This window comes from Dendrobates tinctorius, unplaced genomic scaffold (genome assembly GCF_039654945.1).
Source record: "Dendrobates tinctorius isolate UK_male_01 unplaced genomic scaffold, ASM3965494v1 ptg000003l, whole genome shotgun sequence".
NCBI lineage: Eukaryota > Metazoa > Chordata > Amphibia > Anura > Dendrobatidae > Dendrobates > Dendrobates tinctorius.
This window is the reverse complement of record NW_027361671.1, coordinates 51,368,735-51,388,784: the sequence shown is the minus strand read 5'-3', so window position 1 is coordinate 51,388,784 and position 20,050 is coordinate 51,368,735. Positions and strand designations below refer to the sequence as shown.

The window sequence follows — 20,050 nt, the reverse complement described above, 5'->3', positions numbered from 1 at the left end:
TGGAGGGATCAAAACTTTGACAGAAACAAAAAGAAGACGGGGCAGTGCTACAATAGCACAGAATCTTCTTCATTCAACAGAGTCCAAAAAGTGAGAGGGCACATCCTTGCAATATGCTATTATTAAAAGGATTTGTCCGATGTTTGGAGTGGGCCACAGCTCAAAAGCGCCAGCTGAGCCCCAGGAGACCTGGCACCAACATAGCTGTGCCAGTATGAAAGGTGATTGTTATTTTTATTTTATAAGGGAGACTACTTTATTCAAAAAGAGTTTGACCATTTAGTGCATAACCTCTTTAATAAAATAGGAATACCTCTTAAAACAAAGGTTGAATACAACAGACTTCCCTTGACTTCTGCGATAATATCCTCCATAATATTCAATAAAAAAAAGTAAATAATAAACATTGAATATTTTGTTCAGTGCAATTTGCTTTACAAACGTAAAAACCATTAAAGTGTATTTTATTCTGAAACCCTGGCTGGGATACCATTCATAACGTATAACTACATCTCCAATTATGATTCACTAGAACTATATTATATCAATCCTGTTTTGGTCCAGTGCGCTCTTCATAAACATTCTGATGACGTCAGCCTTCTAGAAATGAGATGCCTGTAAACAATTACGTGCAATTAACAGAAACCACAGATATCTTTTCTAAAAATGGTGTAATTCCAAATATTCAGTGCCATTTCTGGATATCAAACCTGTTCAAAAGAGGAAAAGAGAATGGGTTACTTAAGCAATGAACACAAGAAAAGCTTTCATTTCTATGGCTCTTCATTGTTAAATGACAAATCTAACGCCTTTTACACTGGGCGTTGACTGCCCCAACGTATTATTATGCACATTTGAACTTGAGGAGATGTGCTGCTGACAATAGTGGAAAGAGTCTTGCACAAATATTCTTTCCAAACCCTCCTGATAATTGTAGAATTTAAAATAGAATTAAATAAGTTAGTTAATCGACACAAGATGTGGGCAATTTGCTACTAATGTTCTCTTAAAGGGGTTATCCGGCCTTAAAGCACAAGTATGCAGTCACTCTATGGCAGGGTTCCCCAACTCCAGTCCTCAAGGCCCACCAACAGGTCATGTTTTCAGGATTTCCTTAGTATTGCCCAAGTGATAATTGCATCATCTGTACAATACAAGGGAAATCCTGAAAACATGACCTGTTGGTGGGCCTTGAGGACTGGAGTTGGGGAACTCTGCTCTATGGGACTGCAGACTTTTGAAACTTCACATTACATGCATTGAGCACTGTGTAGATTCGATGGGAGCGGCGGGTGCGTGACTGCAATTATGCAATTTGCCAACATGTGGTCACGTGCGTACTGGACGTGGCAGCCTTGCTTAATGCAAGTGTACTGATCGAGGCTGCACATGTCTAGTCAAATGCGGTCAGAAGTATGCAAACTGCATACTGGTGGTCACATGATCGCCCGCTTCCTGCAGCGGCATTGGAGAATCCTCACAGTGTGCGCGTTGTAAGGATTCAAAAGTCTGCAGTCACAAAGTGACTACAGACTTGCAGCCTAAAACCAGACAACCCCTTTAATGTCCATCAGCTAAAACTATAGCTTCTAATACAAAAATGAATAGCTATGAAAATTGTTTTTATGGTAACAAAGCTTTATTGATCTGATGAAACATAAGCACAGCTTGACAAATTGTGCATACATATTGGTACTAGTACACATGGATTACCATAGAAGCAAATAATGGCCACCTTACACTTTGACTAAATTACTTAAATATTCTAATGAAGAAACGTAATTGAAAAAGCATAAAAAGTAGTAAGAAAAAAAAACAGCCATGGAGGGGGTTAAAGCACAACACTAGCCTCTCATCTCTACCTATTGATTTCACACACCTAGAAATGTCAGGGGACATGTAAAAAGATCATTACTGTGAACAGACTGGAGGAAAATCTGTTCATTTCCCCATGAGGATGTTGTTCCTGTCATTTCAGCTGTCAATGGAAGCTATAATTGAGGAATAAAGCCTTTTCGAGACTATCTGGATAAAGGCTCATGTTGTAGATTGATTTGTCAATACTAATAACAAGACTTGTGTTCCTGTATTAATTACTTGATGAAAGCCTGTAAAGATTGTGCCAATAGCGTCCTGCCAGATGCTGCTACGGGGGCTGCATATTCTTGCCAGAAAGCAATATAATTGGTTTTAAAACTGTGGCTTTAAAACTTGCTCTCAAGGATGAAAAAATCTGGGCTTAATGGAGTTGTCCAGTATTGTGATAAAGATGACCTATCCTTAATATAGGTCAACAATATCTGATCATTTGGTGTTGACACCCATCACCCTAATGATCAACTTCCACAACCTTTGCTGGCAGCTGCATGTAAAAAGTAGGATGACAGCGCCAATCGCTGGGTACTACAGTTCAGCTCCTATTCAGTAGGAGCTGCACTGTTTATTCTTGATGTTCCTCACATGATCAGAACGCCCTCTGTGTGCAATTAATTTGAGAAATGTATTTGTAAACTTAATCATTACTCTGGGGAACATATCAACCAAGCAAAAAAATTTAACCTTTCCGGCAGCCCTTAAGGTATAATATATGCATCCTTCATATTCACTGGAAACATACAATAACGGTTTGCACTAATGACAGCAAACACCTTAGATAAGAAAAGCTGACTAGAGACCGAGTAATCCACTCAAAGGCTTTGATTGTATGCAAAAGTAGAGGATAAGCTTCCCTGAATTCTGGGGTGCACTTTGGACTAGTGGATGTGGGGCAGCACGGTGGCTCAGTGGTTAGCACTGCAGCCTTGCAGCACTGGGGTCCTGGGTTCAAATTCCACCAAGGATAACATCTGCAAGGAGTTTGTATGTTCTCATGTTTGTGTAGGTTTCCTCCGTGTTCTCCGGTTTCACCTCACACTCCAAAGACATATAGGGACAAGAAAGGGAACTTAGATTGTAAGCCCCATGGGGGACAGTGCCAATAATGTCTGTATAGCGCTGTGGAATTAATGGCGCTATATAAATGAGTAAAATAAATAAATAAATCAGAGTTTTCACTGAGTCAGTGTGCGATGAGGGACAGTGCAGCTGAGTTTAGCTATGTCACAGTGAATAGGGTCTGTTAAAAAAAAAAGTTAAGTCCAAAGTGGATTTTATTCACTGACACAGTTAGGGACCGTCACACATAGCGACGCACTAGCGATCCCGACAACGATATGACCTTGTCAGGATCGCTGGTGTGTCGCTACATGATCGCTGGTGAGCTGTCAAACAGGCAGCTTCACCAGCAATCAGCACCAGCGACAGGAGGTTAACAAGCGACACACGTCACTTAGTTACCCACTGTGTACCTTAGTTACCAGCGTGCTGGTGCAGGGAGCTGGTAACCAAGGTACACGTCGGGTTTCTAAGCTGCGCGCAGCACTTAGAAACCCAATGTGTACCTTGGTTACCAGCTCCCTGCACCAGCACGCTGGTAACTAAGGTACACATCGCGTTTCTAAGCGCTGCATGCCACGTAGAAACCCGATGTGTACCTTAGTTACCAGCGCCAGTTCGCTGATCGCTGGTCTCCCACCTGCCACACGCAGCGATGCGTGCTGGCCAGGGTGAGACCAGCGATCAAAAAAATGTCCTGGCCATTTCAGGACGATCAGCTATACCCGGCAAGGGGGCCGGTCGCTGGTGTCACACACAGCGATCTCACTGGTGAGATCGCTGTTGCGTCACAAAACTTGTGACTCAGCAGCGATCTCGCTAGCAAAATCGCTATGTGTGACGGGGGCTTTAAGCTCTACTGGCCCTCTCATCCAACACTGACTCATAGGAGGTTAGACCAAGAGACCTTGGCTGTTTGTCATACATCTCACACAGCCATTATTACATTGTGTATCCAGTTCATAATGAAAAATTTAGTGAAAGGCCCTCTTAAATACGAGAGGCAATTCCCTCCCTATTGGTGACATATCTTCTGAGAAGAACATATCTGAAACAGGGATTTTTGTGATAAACTCACCGTAAAATCCTTTTCTCCGAGATGCTCATTGGGGGACACAGGTACTGTGGTGTATGCTACTGCTGCCAGGAGGCTGACACTAAGTGGTTGAAAAAAAGGTTAGCTCCTCCTCCGCAGTATACACCCTTGCCTCGACTGCAGGCGGAATCAGTTCGGTACAAAAGCAGTAGGAGATCTACAATACAAAATCAGCCTCAATGTAGGTAACAATATGTCTACAAAACCCACCTGGTATCATAAATAACTATTAATAAGCAAAAAAGGAACCAATTGGCTAACAGGGTGGGTACTGTGTCCCCCAATGAGCATCTCGGAGAAAAGGATTTTACGGTGAGTTTATCACAAAAATCCCTGTTTCTCCTTCGCCTCATTGGGGGACACAGGTACTGTGGGACGTCCCAAAGCAGTCCCTGGGTGGGAGTTAATTCACTGGTCCAAACTACACGCACCTACTGTGTAAGGGTGCGCCACTGCTAGGAGAATCTTTTTACCCAGGCTGCATGTGCTGAAGCCAGCGTATGGACATTTGTAATGTTTGGAGAATGTGGCAGGCTGCTGCCTTGCCTACCTGCTCCGCTGATGCCTGGTGCCGCAAAAACCCGCGAGGCACCCACTGTTTGAGTTGAGTGCTCTCTGATCTTGACTGGCATAGCTGCGCCTCTGGTGTGGTAGGATTCCTGAATTATCGCTCCTGAGGCAGCAAGTCCCTTCCTGCGGCCTTCAGGGAGCATGAACCGCGTGTCTGTCTGACGAAAGGATGCCGTCCATGACACGTACCTCCTGGGAGTTCTCCCCAGGTCTAACGCATGCAGAGCCTTTTCCACCCGGTATTCTGGTGCCGGGGGAAAAAAAAAAAAAAGGAGGGCAAGGCAATATCCTCATTAAGACGAAATGAGGAAACAACCTTCCGCAGAAAAAGGGGGAGCTGGCCTCAGAACGGAGCTCGGCAAAATCGAGCTGCCAGCCCCGGGACCCGCCTGATTGATGTTATTACCACGAGGAACATCACCTTCCAGGGGAGGTATGTCAAAGATGCCAATTGTAGTGGCTTGGATGTAGTTTCCTGTAAACGCCTAGGACCAGGTTAAGGTCCCAGTTGTCCCGAGGGGTCCTATAGAGGGGTACCAAGTGTGAGACCCCCCTGGTTGAAGGTCCATACCTGCAGATTGGTAGTGATTCTGCGCTGAAACAGGACGAATAAGGCAGACACTAGTCTCCTAAGGGAACTTGGAGCTAACCCCGAGTCCATGCCGGACTGGGAAAAAAGAAAAACACCAAAATGTTGGGAATAAAGAATCCCAATGGAGAACGACCGTGGTCCTAATACCATGAAGTGACAATCCTCCAGGTGTGGTGGAAAATATGTACTGAGGCGGGCTTCTGGGCACTAACCATTGTAGTGACCACATCGCGTCCGAACCCAGCCTGGGCCAGAAACCAAGATTCAACGGCTAAGCCGTCAAACCTAGGGCCCCTGGATTCGGGTGGTAGCTCGTGACCTGAGAAGGTAGGTCTGGGCGACCTGGCAGTCGCCAGGGAATGTCAGCGAGTAGCTGCACCAGGTTTGCGCACTACGCCCGCCGAGGCCAATCTGGGGCCAGAGGCGTCACTGGAACCTCCTTCTGCCTTGATCCTCTTGATGATCCTTGGGAATAGCAGCAGCGGGGAAAATAGGTATGGGAGGCGAATACTGGTTCCATGGCAGAACCAACGCATTCCCGACGCTTGCCTGCGGGTCCTGGGACCGAGGCGACCAACAGGACCACCCTGGCGCCTACCCCGGAAACCGTCCGTTCCACGTCCGGCGATCCCCAACATCTGGATACTTACCGAAAAAGACCTCGGGGAGTAGTGACCATTCCCTGGCACAAGACCCTGCCGGCTGAAGAAGCCTGCCGCCCAGCTCTCTGTGGACGGCCGATCACCGAGTGATTCCCCTCGGCCCAGTGAGGGATGTGCCTCTCTTCGTACCTGGCTGCTCTGCTGCGGATGCTTCCCTGGTGATTTATGCTAGCCACTGCCGTGGCATTGTCCGCCTGAATCCGGAAGGGGGCGGCCTGCTAGAGGATGCTGAAAAAAGTTGAGGAGCCAGCCGGGCTGCTTGAATTTCTAACAAGTTGATTGAGATACATGCCGCCTGCGGTGACCATCGTCCCTCACGATGAGAAAGACTGCTCCGTAGCCGAGGAAACCGGCGTCGGTTGTGACCACCAACCCCTGGTCCGGGGAGAAGGATTTCCCCTGAAGACAGGAGGAACTGACTGTCCTCCATCCAAGTGCCTGTCTTACCTACCTGGGCAACCGGCACTGGTGGTCGAGTAAGAACAGGTTCTTGTCCCATAAGGACAAGAGGGCGTACTGCAGGGGGTGAGGATGGAGTTGGACAACTGGAATTGCTCCCATTGCTGCCACCCTCTTCTTTACGACCCTCATGTAAAGACGAAAGGTATGAAGGACTGGCTGGCGAAGTATCTGGACTCCTTGCCGAAGAGCTAGGGCCTCGTCTTGAGGAAGGATCACCAACCCTCGGGAGGTGCTGAAGATCATCCTTAAAAAGGAACTCCTTCGAACTGGGACCGGGAATGATCTCTCCAGGTTGACCAACCACCTTAAGCCACAAGAGTATCTAGTGTGATGTTTTCATGCTCTCCTCGCATGCTCGATATGAGGGGCCCTTGATCAAAAAGGTCGTCTAAACAAGGCAAGACGACTATGCCACGGGAGTGCAGAATGGCCATGACGACCGCCTTGACCCCTGTGGACACTCCGGGGGCAGTAGCTAGCCCGAAGGGGAGAGCTGCGAACTGAAAACATAGGCCGCTGATAGCGAGGCGTAGAACTTTCTGATGTGGAGACAATGAGGACGTACAGGTACGCGTTTTGGATGTCGCTAGAAAACCTCCTCCATGTTCTATAGCCGCTAAGACCAAGTGAAAAAACTCCATCCGGGACCGTGCTGAAGTTTAAGGACCAGAATGGGTTTGATAGCCCTGTTCCTTTGGAGACCGTGAACAGGTCGGAATAGAAACCCTGACCTCTTTCGCTTTTCAGCCCAGGGATGACAGCACCGTGTTTCCGGAGCAACTCGATGGGGGCTGTTTGACACAGTCTAACTTGTACCCCGAGGATACCAGCTCCATTACCCATGTGTTGTGCAGGAAGGAGAGCTAAACATGGTGAGGCCAGAGTAGGCGACCGCCTACTCTGCTGGTGTCGCCCGGCACTTGCCTCGCGCTATTAGGCCGAAGATTCTCGGGATCTAGATCCCCTTGATCTGGGGATGTTGGTATCGCATTCTCCTCAATGGGTTGGCTCCATATGAGACTTGATGAGTCCTAGTTGGGGCAACCTGCAACTGGAGTAGGTTGCTGAAGCTCCCCTGGGGTTGCGAAAGGACCAAAACCGTGTCTGAATCAGGTGACGAAAAAAGTTGCTTAACCCTCTATCTGAGGGAGAAAACTGTTTCTGCCCCCCTGTGGGGTCAGAAATAAGCTTGTCCAACCTTTCACCAAACAGGAGAATATAGCCACGCTCTGCCTAGAATGGCCAATGGCACCCCTCTGACAAGGCCAAAAAGATAGTGACTTCTTGGCGGTTAAATCTGCACGCCAAGTCCTCCTAATTTAACATTATCTGTTATCTTCACAGGCAGGTCCATACCCTGTAAGGCTCTGTATAATGATTCAGACCCAGAGCCCATGGCCTTAACTCCCAAGTTGCCGCGAACGAGGGAGAAAGTGCTGAACCAGACGCCTCATATACTGAGCGAGCCAGGCCCACTATGAGACAGTCGGTGGGATCCTTAATAGCGGAACCGTTAGGTATGGACAACAGGGTTTTAGCGGCCAAGCGCAACACAGGTGGATCTACCGCTAGGGATTCCACCCACCTCAAACGTCAAGCATTTTCTCTATGTCGTCACTCTGGGTGAGCGGCAATTACTCTATGAGGCTGCTTGCCCACTTAAATGACACCCTGTGCCCTGAGGCCAGGGTGGATTTATTTGTCAATCCTCAGGGTCTGGTTGACGGCCTCGATAAGGCTGTTCATTGTTTCCTGGCAACTCAGAGTAATTAAGTCAAGGGACTCATCCGAGTCGTAATCCCAATTCTCGTCATCGACTACTGGCGAGGGCGAACGAGAGGCAGAGCTCACGGATGCCGAGGCAGCGGACGGATCGGGAGACGCTGTATGGGTTTGATTCTCCCGCGTCTGCCTAGTGAGAGAGCGGCCCCTGCAGGCCGGAGGCTCCTGTGAGGTGGAGGACCCCTCTAAGACAGGCGAGCCACTATCCCTGCCCCTAACTGGGGCTTGAAGGGACTCGATTGCTCTCGTAATGCCGTAGACTGTGACAGAGGCAGAGCCCAATCTGGGCGGTGGCAGGGGAGGGCTCCTGGGCACTTTGGACTCGCAGATTACACAGATTTTTCCTGTGGGAAGGCGGACCGGCAGGAGGTACATGCAGCATATAGCAAACGTGTACGTTTTAGCTGCTCTGGGCATGGTGACCCTGCTAGGTGATATGCCTGCAGGGTTCCACTGCTTAGGCTCTGGCAAAAAAACAGAGGGTGGCCCTCTCCTTCAGGGGTAGCACTTACCCCAATCCTGTGCCCAGTCCTGAATCTCCTTTAGGCGTCCAGTCTGCCTAACCGCTGCACGCTTTTCCAAAAGGTGCGCCTCGGCGTGTGGGCGGCTCTGCAGAGAGAAGGCACCGCTAGTGACGTCTTATGGGCCGAGCTTCCGCTCGAGGCCTAACGCCGGCTGAAGCCGGGGTCTAAATTTTTCGGCACCCGTCTGGGGGCGGGTCCGCCGGAAGTAAGCACATCACGGGGGCGGGACTTCCACCTGCGGCCTAGTACCGGCAGAAGCCGGGGACTAAATTTACGGCGCCCGCCCGGACACTGGGATGGGAGCACCGGGAACCAAGGCCTGGTAAGGATATGCTCTGCTGAGCATTAGCGCCGTGGGGGCGCATGCTGGCGCCCGAACTGCTACTGCCGCCCAGAGGAATGCCGAACCTGGGGGTTTCAGGAGCCCTCCCAGCCCACCTCCTTCAGCACCTCATCCCTGGAGCTCCAGCTGATCCTCAGGCTAGGGGGGGAAGGGGGGCTGCATCCAAATCAAGGACGGTGCAGGCACCCTAGCTCCATCTTTCCCTCCAAGGGATGAGGAGAGGGACCGTCCGCCGCCTTGCAGCACCAGAGTCTATCCTTGGTGGTGCAGTGGGCGCCGCACAGACTATTCGTAGGCCTCTGTACAGCCTAGGGTTTCGATACCTTAGGGTGGTCAGGGCGAGTCTGCATCATGTCCCGCGTCGCGGGAAAGGATTCGTGGAGGCGACACTCGCACTTGCTCGCCCGTTGCTGGTTTGGGGAAATCGGACCTTTTCAATAGGGTCCGTTGCCCCTGTCTCATCTTCATGGAAAGTAGAAAAAAACAAAAAACTGTGGGACAAAAAAAGACCAGACATGTCCCACGTCGCAGGAAAGGATACGTGGAGGCGAAACTCGCACGTGCTCGCCCGTTGTTGGTTTGGGGGAATCGGACCCTTTCAATAGGGTCCGTTGCCCCTTTTTCATCTTCATGGAAAGTAGAAAAAACAATAAAGTCTGGGAAAGAGACCAGACGTGTGTGCCTCTTAGGACACTAAGCAAGAACTGATTCCGCCTGCAATAGAGGCGAGGGTGTATACTGCGGAGGAGGAGTTAACCTTTTTTTCATCCACTTAGTGTCAGCCTCCTGGCGGCAGTAGCATACGCCACAGTACCTGTGTCCCCCAATGAGGCGAAGGAGAAAAGGGTTTAATACCAGCTTTTGTGTGTTCTTTTTTATATAGCTTGGTGACCTCTATACTGTTAAATGGCTCCAATTCATCAAACAGTTTTTTGGCATAAAACTGCTGAGAATGTTACAAAATGTTGTTGCATTTTTACACCAGTCTCAGCCCACGATTTATAACCAACCCAGGAGAAGTGTGTATGTGTGCAACCTAAACATTAAAAATCATAAACCATAGGCATCTGAAACTGGTGGTCAACAAGGGGCGCATTATGGGAACATACTCACTGAAATAAAATGGCACATTAGACGGGAATCCCATCAGTGAGACACACTTCGATCACCCAGCAGGACTCTGTCCCACTGAAGCAGCAGCTGTTCTCCAACCTGAGGCTCCAGTTCCTAAAATTAAGAATAAAATGAAACTTGCACAAGAGGTGTAAGAGGTGTCACAGACAGCACAGAGAGGACAATCCCTGAAATCAGTGTTTTGTGCAAAACAGAGAACTACAGCTGGATCTGTAATAAGTGGATGATCTTTATAATGTGTAAAAATGACTCAATGAAAGTGTACAACAATATTTTTGACATTTGTATAAATGTATACAATTTATACCATTAAGAGTTTTTTTGAATTTTGCTTTGACATTTCCTATTTTGTCAGTCCAAACATATATTTTTTAAAGGGGTTCTCTGGGACTAAGATATCTTGACGATATGTCATTAATATCTGGTCAGAAAGATTATGTGATATGCATACAAATGCCGGTATGGGGGAAGTTACCCCAAGTGTACCGCCATTTAAAGACTGCCTCCTCGGGGTAATATCAAGTAACCTATTGCCTCCTAATTATACCTGCAAATAATTAAGGTTAATTCTCCATGTATAGCATTAGTACAAAAAAAAATAGTAAATATGTGAAAAAAGTACTTTTAGCACTCACCTTAAATTCTGTTTCTCTAAGTCTTCATTGGTTTTGCAGATTTATAAAGCAGCTACTAGGGCATAGGTTTATACGTTTTACACAGTGCACCCTTTTACCTCGGCAGATGCAAGATTTGGTGGGAAGACACTGCAGGTGGCAGTAGCCCAGACTACTGATTGAGTTACGGCAGAAGACTAAGTCGCAACGGTATAATATTTAATTGTCTGCCACCATAAAGACTACTTTAGGATGTCCCAACGTTCTGTGTCCCCAATGAGACGAACAAGAAAAGTAAATTTCTGATACCTTAACATTTGTTTCTCACAGTCTTCATAGTCTACAGAGATTCAATCAATCCCCAAACAAGAGGACCAAAACAGTTGTAATATATTATAGATAATATCGTACTGCAAGTATTTGCCTATCCAAACATGGCAGATGTCCATTACTCGGAGCGAACCCCCTATGGACTTCTTTTGCTAACTACCTTTATGCCAGCCCAGGATTTTTTGGTGGATTGTGCTTTAAAAGTCCCTTCTTTTCTATAAGAATATACACAAAAAAAAATAGCTTGCTTGACTGTAAACAACTGTTTACTTATGTCTTTTTCATCACAGCCTGTGCTTCTTCTATTTGACTCATCCGCCGATTACATTCTCGCTCTGCTGAAATGTTGCATTTTGTGACTGGGCTTTACATAGACCTTTTTATTTTGTTCATTTTGTTTTATATATTATATTTTGTGTTCACCGATTTTGTATTATAATCTTTTGTTCCAACTTGTGTGCCTATCGTTCACATATACAGTATATGAGAATTAAATGGTCTGGAATGGAGTTATTTTGCAAATTAATATACCCACTATAGACACCTTTTTTGCACATCATACGCCCTTCTTCTGTCTGTTATTTTTACATACAAGTATTTGTTATTATTTAGCAATTTTTTTCTTGATTTCTTACAAATGTTCTTTTTTAGATTATTTTATTATATTTATCTTTATGTAAATGCATTGATTTATTAGATCTTATGTTCACCATTAAATATAGACTAATTTCCTTTCATTTTAGGTCATTGGACTTTTTCTTCTTCACACGTCTATATCTATATGTGATCGCTCGTTTGTTATCCTTACAACAGTGATTCCAGCACCACCACCCTAATATCAGCACTTCTGCTGCAACTTCCACAAGTAACTTGCTACCTTCTTGCCTGTTAGGCTAGGATTTTTCACAGATTTTATGCGTTTTTGCCGCGTTTTTTCGCCACAAAAACACATAAAATAAGCAAGCCATTGAATTCAATGGCATTCCACACATGCTGTGCTAATGCTGCGTATTTTTCCACGGCTAAATCGCCTCGCGGAAAAATACACAGCAGGCTCATTCTTTTTGCGGAAAATGTGCAGATGGTACCCAGGGTCTGGAGGAGAGGAGACTGTCCTCCAGGCCCGGGTTACCATATTCCTGGTAAAAAAACAATTAAAATAAAAAATCGTTGACATTATCACCTTCCGGCATCCCCAAGCCTCAATGATGCTCCCAGCAGCTCCCTTTCCCAGTGATGGCTTGTGCGACAATGACCTATGATGACGTAGCGGTCTCACGAGACCGCACGTCATCAGAGGTCATTGTCGCAAGGCATCGCTGGGACCGGGAGCATCACGAGGAATGGGAAGGCTGCAGCGGTCACCGGAAGGTGAGAATAGATTTTTTATTTTTTTATTATTTTTACCATTATATCTTTTTACTACTGAAGCTGCATAGGCAGCCTCAATAGTAAAAAGTTGGTCACACTAGTCAAACACTATGTTTGACGAGTGTGGCCAACCTGTCAATCAGCATGCAGATTTTTCACTTATTTCCCGAGGCAGGAAGTTGCGGAGTTGCCGCGTAAATTTCCGCAAAAAATTCGCACAAGTGCACATAGCCTAACAGTTTAAAAAGTTCAAATAAGTTATGCAGCAAACTGCACTACAAGCTGACTCGCCCCGAGCAACAAGCATCACCGGCGGATCATTAAGTGGACACTACTTATCCCGCCCTCTGGAGCTACTATTTGACCGTAACAGTTGGACTTATCAGAGACAGAGTGCTGGGTTCGCGTTTATTTTGCAGCAGTATGCACTAGCAATTTTCAGCTGATTTCAGGCTGGCACTTACGGTATTATCTGTGTACTTTTTCTTATTCTTGCAGGTCAGTGCTACTTGTATGCACTTTGCACATAAGCCAACTTCTATTTGCACCTTTATTTTCATTTCATCTGTGTAAGCCACTTTTCTCCATGTTTGATGGGGTAGCAGGGGTATTTGTACATTCACAAATCTCCATCTGGAGTACAAGCGCTTGAGACGTCTTTTCCGTATTCAGCTGCAATGTTAGGTGCGGCAATAACTTGTGGTACTGTAAGTGTGAGGAGCTGCTTATTATCCCCTAGGCTGCTCCCTCCCACATGCTGCGCCCACCCCTGGGCTGGGCCGCCTCCCTCCTCCCATATCTGACATGATTTTCCAGGTAGAACTGTGGATGGCCCATAACTTTTCGCACGAAGGTCCAAATAAGACGACAGTAGCGCCACTAGGTTCTGCTGGATTTTATCTGTGCAGGGAGACCAAATATGGCTACTTTATTTAATTCCTGGTAGCTATGCTTGGTAACTCAATAACACAGAGTGCTAGGGGTGGCTGCCTGTTATGGGCTAGTAGTTTGAATCAGACAAAGGAACCCAGTTTGGCTGGTACTGCACAAGAATTCACACCCCTGTGATAACTGCTGGGGACACAGGGTCTATGCTTTTCGGTCCCCTCTGGAGAGAGGTACAAAGGCATTGTTGCTGGAGCTAATTAAATAAAAACATTGATCTGCTCTCTCCAAGGAAGTGCCTTCAGTGAATAATGAGGTTCCATTGACTAAGGTGTATTTCACTTCCCTTTTATGGCCTGGGGGCTCAGTTTGGATCAAGCATTTCTGGGCTAAACTGAATGTAACGGGATTCCATCAGATAGGAAAACGATATCAAGTAGATATCGTTTTCCCATATCTCACAGTAAGATATTACCTTAATATATTACACCCGTTTTGGCGTATTTACGCTATTTCCTCTTGTTTGGAGATTACTTGAATATATGGGGTAAGTCAATTGCTATACTTAAGTATGTATTCCATTTTCTCTTGTGTCTATGTATTTCTGCACCAATGCTAGACATGGGGGGATGAACCTACAATAATTTATTTGCAGGCAGCAATAGGTTACTTGATATACCCCTGATGAAGCTGTCTTAGAATGACAAGTCGCTTGGGTTAACCTCCCACCAATACTGGTTTTTAATGCTTAACACATATTAACTTTTTCACTTAACAATTATTGCATAAGAATATTTATTAGAGACATTTTTTATAACAGTGCTTTCATGACTATTTTTAATATACTTATTTAGACTTGTACTTCATACTTTATTGTTACTTATTAACTTATCATTACATTCTATGATTTTTGTATTGCTCCTTCACATGTCTGAGTTTCCAGTATTTTTTATTTTCACGGATCCCACGCGTACCCATTATAACTTATGGTGCTTTGCACATGTCCGTGTTTTTAAAAGGACCGCATGTCCGTGCAAAATACAAGGAGACATATCTGTTTTTTCCCAGCAGCACAGATAACAAGGGCCAATACAAGTCTATGGGTCCGTGAAAAACAAGTACAGCTCACTGATGGCATCAGTGCTGCCCGTGTTCAACATTCCAAAGCATATGTGAAGCTTTATCATTTATTTCTTTATTCATACCGTAAAATGATGACATACTGATAGTAAAAACGGACACACTGATGGCACCATTACCCGTTTTTTACATACGTGTTTTATACAGACATGTGAAGGAGGCCTTACTCTGTATTTGATGAGTCTCTTGGCCCAAACAGTTCTTGGACCAAAGGGTTGAGTCTTTTGCAGCTTTTAATTGTTTTTATATGTTTTTGGATTACGTTGTCTTCAAATACATTTGTCTACTTTCTTAATTTCCGATGGATGTGCAGATTTCTATGTGGGTGCTTCTTTCTCTACTCTACACAGTAGTTGCACAGACCAAGGAGGAGAGAAGGACTGTGCTATAAGGGTGAGTGCACACGCTGCGGATTCACCTGTGGATTTTTCCGCGCAGATTTGCAGGTAAAACCGCAGGTAAAGTGACCTGCGGTTTTCCTGTGGATTTGCAAGCGGTTTTCCCCAGCGGATTGACACCTGGACAATGGAACAGGTGTCAAACTACTGCGGAATTCGCAGAAAGAATTGACATGCTGCGGATTTAAAACCGCAGAAAATCCGCAGCATATGCACTGCGGATTTGAAATCCCATTGTACTGTACAACGTCTGCGGAACTCCTGCGGATCCGCAGGGCCAAATCCACTGCGGATCTGCAGCAGAATCCACAGCGTGTGCACATACCCTTACATGTCTCATAGAAAAAAAGCCGGGTCTAAGCTTATTTGCGGAGATGTGCTTTTTTTTTTTCTTTGATTGGGCAACACCATGCAGGGAATAAAGTAACTGACCCCAGAGACAAATTTCTGCTAACACCCCTTGGTTAAAGGGAAAATTAGGAGCTAAACTTTACAGAATAATATCTTCACAATGTTGATGAAAAATAAAAAAAAATATATATATATATCCTCTTTAAATTAAACTGATGTGAGAGAAATAAAATAAGTTGTCTTGTTAAGCATTACAACTTCTTTTTTTATTATTTTTTTAGTCTCCTTAGGGAACAGTATTATTTTTGCTTTTAACTATTTTTAAATGTATTATTGTATATTTATATCTATATGACTGATATTACTCGATTTCCATGTAAAATTTATAAGCAACTGTACTAAACAGTGAAATACATTTCAAACAATGCATTCCCAAGAGCTGGCCAGCTCAAGCAAAACTAACTTGTGCTGTATTCATTATATATAGTGGGGAAAAAAAGTCTTTATGCAGCCTACAGTTCTCCCACTTAAAATGATGAGAGAGGCCTGTAATTGACATCATAGGTAGACCACAACTATGAGAGTCAAAATGAGAAAACAAATCCAGAAAATCACCTTGTCTTGATTGGGCAAGATTTATTTTGCAGATTATGGTGGAAAATAAGTATTTGGTCACCTAAAAGCATGCAAGATTTCTGGTTCTCACAGACCTGTAACAACTTCTTTTTTAAAGCCTCCGTCACACATAGCGATCTCGCTAGCGAGATCGCTGCTGAGTCACAAGTTTTGTGACGCAACAGCGAGATCGCTGTGTGTGACACTTACCAGCGACCGGCCCCCCTGCCGGTTATCGCTGATCGTCCTGGAATGGCGAGGACATTTTTTTGATCGCTGGCCTCCCGCCTGTCACATGCTGCGTGTGACAGGCGGGAGACCAGCGATCAGCGCGCTGGTAACTAAGGTAAACGTCGGGTTACTAAGCGGCGTGCAGCACTTAGAAACTCGATGTGGACCTTAGTTACCAGCGCGCTGGTGCAGGGAGCTGGTAACCAAGGTACACATCGGGTTTCTAAGTGCTGCACGCTGCTTAGAAACCCCATGTGTACCTTGGTTACCAGCTCCCTGCACCAGCGCGCTGGTAACTAAGGTACACAGTGGGTAACTAAGCGACGTGCGTCGCTTGTTACCCTCCTGTCGCTGATCGCTGGTGAAGCTGCCTGTTTGGCAGCTCACCAGCGATCATGTAGCAGCACACACCAGTGATCCTGACAAGGTCATATTGTTGTCGGGATCGCTGGTGAGTCGCTATGTGTGACGGGGCCCTAAGAGGCTCCTCTGTCCTCTCATTACCTGTAGTAATGGCTGTTTGAACTTATCAGTATAAAAGACACCTGTCCACAACCTCAAACAGTCACACTCCAAACTCCACTATGATGAAGGCCAAAGAGCTGTCGAAGGACACCAGAAACAAAATTGTAGCCCTGCACCAGGCTGGGAAGACTGAAACTGCAATAGGCAAGCAGCTTGGTGTGATGAAATCAACTGCAGGAGCAATAATAAGAAAATGGAAGACATACAAGACCACTGATAATCTCCCTCGTTCTGGGGCTCCACGCAAGATCTTACCCTGTGAGGTAAAAATGATCACAAGAATGGTGAGCAAAAATCCCAGAACCACACAGGGGGACCTAGTGAATGGCCTGCATAGAGCTGGGACCACCGTAGCAAAGGCTACCATCAGTCACAAACTACGCAGCAAGGGACTGCAGTGCCAGTCGTGTCCCCCTGCTGAAGCCAATACATGTCCGGGCCCGTCTGGAGTTTGCTAGAGAGCATTTGGATTATCCAGAAGAGTTTTGGGAGAATGTCATATGGTGTTAGGCGTCGGATTCCTGTAGCTACACAGCAGAAGTCCAGAGCCTCACATACTGCTTTTCAACAAGTCATTCCTGAGACTGCCGCTCCACTGAGCATGCTCATGAGACGATCTCCCATTGGAGCTCGGGAGTCACGTGCTCAGGTCCTTCCCCTGATCTGATTTGTCCATCTCAGAGATCTGGAAGGTCCCGGCAGCGCATGGCTATAAAAGGACCGCATGGCCGTTTGACTACGCGCTAGTATAGACATTACTTGCTAGATGTGTGAATGGTTACTGATGTATGATTCTGGTGACTGACTCATTTGAAACCCCTTCCCTCTTGATATTACGCATGTGGATAGGGAATTAGTTCAGCAGTCAGCGCCAGTCAGTGGCAAGCCTTAGGCCACTGTGCACACCGCGCTTCTACAGTGTCCTATGCCGCGTTGCAGTTGTAGCTCTCTTTGGCGCCCGCAGTAGCGTCGCCGCGCACACGGTAGGTCTAGACGGACGCAGTTCCTTCTGCCTTTGGTCCTGCACCTGTGACCTGATACCTTGTGTGCATATATCCGAGACCTGTGACGCTAATAGGCTCAGCCTTTTTGTGTTTACCCTTACTGGCATCTCTGTGATTCAACAGTGATTGCGCTGCGCACCTGGGTGACTTTTAACCCCGTGCGCATTATACCGCCATATTGTGCGTCTGACACTACTCGGCAGCAGTTATAACACCTTCTGCACGGTGGACCCCGAGCGGCTAACGCACTTTATTATCTATTTTATTTAGTGCGTTCCGCCGTTTCTAACACATGGTATGATGAAACCAAAGTAGAACTGTTTGGTACAAACAAAACATGTCGTGTTTGGAGGAGACAGAATACTGAGTTGCATCCAAAGAACACCGTACCTTCTGTGATGCATGGGGGTGGCAACATCATGCTTTGGGGATGTTTCTCTGCAAAGAGACCAGGATGACTGATCCATGTACATGAAAGAATGAATGGGGCGATATATTGTGAGATTTTGATTGCAAACCTCTTTCCATCAGCAAGGGCATTGAAGATGAAAAGTAGATGGGTCTTTCAGCATGACAATGATCCCAAGCACACCACCAGGGCAACGAAGGAGTGGCTTCATAAGACGCATATGAAGGTCCTAGAGTGGCTTAGCCAGTCTCCAGATCTCAACTCCATAGAAAACCTTTGGAAGGATTTGAAAGTCCGTGTTGCCCAGCGACAGATCCAAAACATCACTGCATGGAGGAATGTGTTAAAGGGAATCTGTCACCCCTTATGATATCATTCAATTGTGTGTCACATAAGGATTCTCTTAGTACTTTTGCTTCCCCCTGACCCCGAACCTTTCATGCATAAATACCTTTTTCATATCGGTTCAGATGTATGTAAACTGCCGCTGTCCGGTCCGCTGGGCGGGGCTTATTCAACTGCTCCCCCCCTCCCTGTCTTGCTCTACGCATTTCTTCTTGTGTAGAGCAAGACAGGGAGGGGGGAGCAGTTGAATAAGCCCCGCCCAGCGGACCGGACAGCAGCAGTTTACATACATCTGAACCGATATAAAAAAAGTATTTATGCATGAAAGGTGCGGGGTCAGGGGGAAGCAAAAGTACTAAGAGAATCCTTATGTGACACACAATTGAATGATATCATTATGTGATATCTCAAAAAAGGGGTGACAGATTCCCTTTAACATACCACAAACAGTGTGCCAACCTTGTGAAGACGTACAGAAAACGTTTGACCTCTGTCATTGCCAACAAAGGCTATATAACAAAATAATGAGATGAACTTTTGTTAATGACCAAATACTTATTTTCCACCATAATTTGCTAAATAAATCTTGCCAAATCAGGCAAGGTGATTTTCTGGATTTGGTTTCTCATTTTGACCCTCATAGCTGTGGTCTACCTATGATGTCGATTACAGGCCTCTATCATATTTTTAAGTGGGAGAACTTGCACAATTTGTGGCTGACTAAATATTTTAATTCCCCACTGTACATGGAAAGGCTCTCTACAAAATCTCTCAGGAAACCTTACCTGTCCATCACGACTTATCTGGACCTTCTTGTTTTCATTCCAAGGGTTCAGTAAATGATGTGTATACTGAAAAGGAACACTCTCCTTTCGTATCCATTCCACTTTAAAGACTCCACCAAGAGTGATGGATCCCCAATCTTTACCCTTCTCCTGCCCGATCTCTGAACACATTCTAGCAAAGCCCTACACAAAAAATACAAAATAAAGTGACAAAATAAAACGATACAAGCATATGATGTGTTACCTCGATAATTTCATGGAGATCAATTATACGAAGAACGGATTATTTAACGGGAACCTGTCACCAGCAAAAAGCAAATTCTGCAGGTTAATAGCATTACTAGCTACCTGATGCCCGCAAGTAGCCGAACGCTTTTATTCTGGCCGCCAGCATTCGGTTTCAGTCACACGGACGGCACTGACGCTGGTTCAGTCACCGCTCTGGCAGCTATATCCGCGCAGCTGGCTCTGACTGACATCCGGCTCCAAAGCAGAGGCAATGTCAGTAAGGACCAAGGGCACGGCTACACCCACCCGTTCTGTACTCTCAGAGTGGTGTCTGAACCCCCGTTGACACCGCCCACCGTGATTGAAATCTGAATGCTGTCAAGGGAACCTGTCACCAAGATAATCCCCCTCCCTCAACTCTATATATAGGCATGCAGGTCTTGGAAGTCAATCAAGCTAAAGATATGGATACTGGGCAGCAAAAAAACCTTGGGGGAGGTAATGACTCTTTAAGTGCTATGTCACGCCCACAGCACTTAATGCCTTTTTTGCATATAAATAAAAACATTTGTTACTTAAGAAGGTGATTATGTATGTACATTTCAAAGACCAGCATGCCCAAATAAGCAGGTTGGGGAGGAGGAGTTCTTGCTGGTAAGTTCCCTTTAAGAGTAGCATATTATGGAGACAGTCTGTTGTAATTTTACTAAATGCAGCACA

General features: G+C 45.9%; 1 protein-coding gene across 7 annotated transcripts in view; it reads right to left on the bottom strand.

The window, feature by feature from the left end:
- Window positions 1–278: 278 nt before the first annotated feature.
- The window catches only part of YTHDC2 (YTH N6-methyladenosine RNA binding protein C2), a 226,407-nt gene continuing 206,635 nt past the window's right edge, over window positions 279–20,050 (bottom strand). For all 7 annotated transcript variants that reach the window (XM_073552136.1, XM_073552137.1, XM_073552138.1 and 4 more), the window contains exons 29-31: window positions 19,103–19,285; window positions 10,079–10,192; window positions 279–710 (exon numbers count right to left, since the gene is read on the bottom strand). In XM_073552136.1, the coding sequence (XP_073408237.1) occupies window positions 10,112–10,192; window positions 19,103–19,285 (264 nt within the window). In that variant the 3' untranslated portion in view covers window positions 279–710; window positions 10,079–10,111. The remainder of the gene's footprint in view (window positions 711–10,078; window positions 10,193–19,102; window positions 19,286–20,050) is intronic.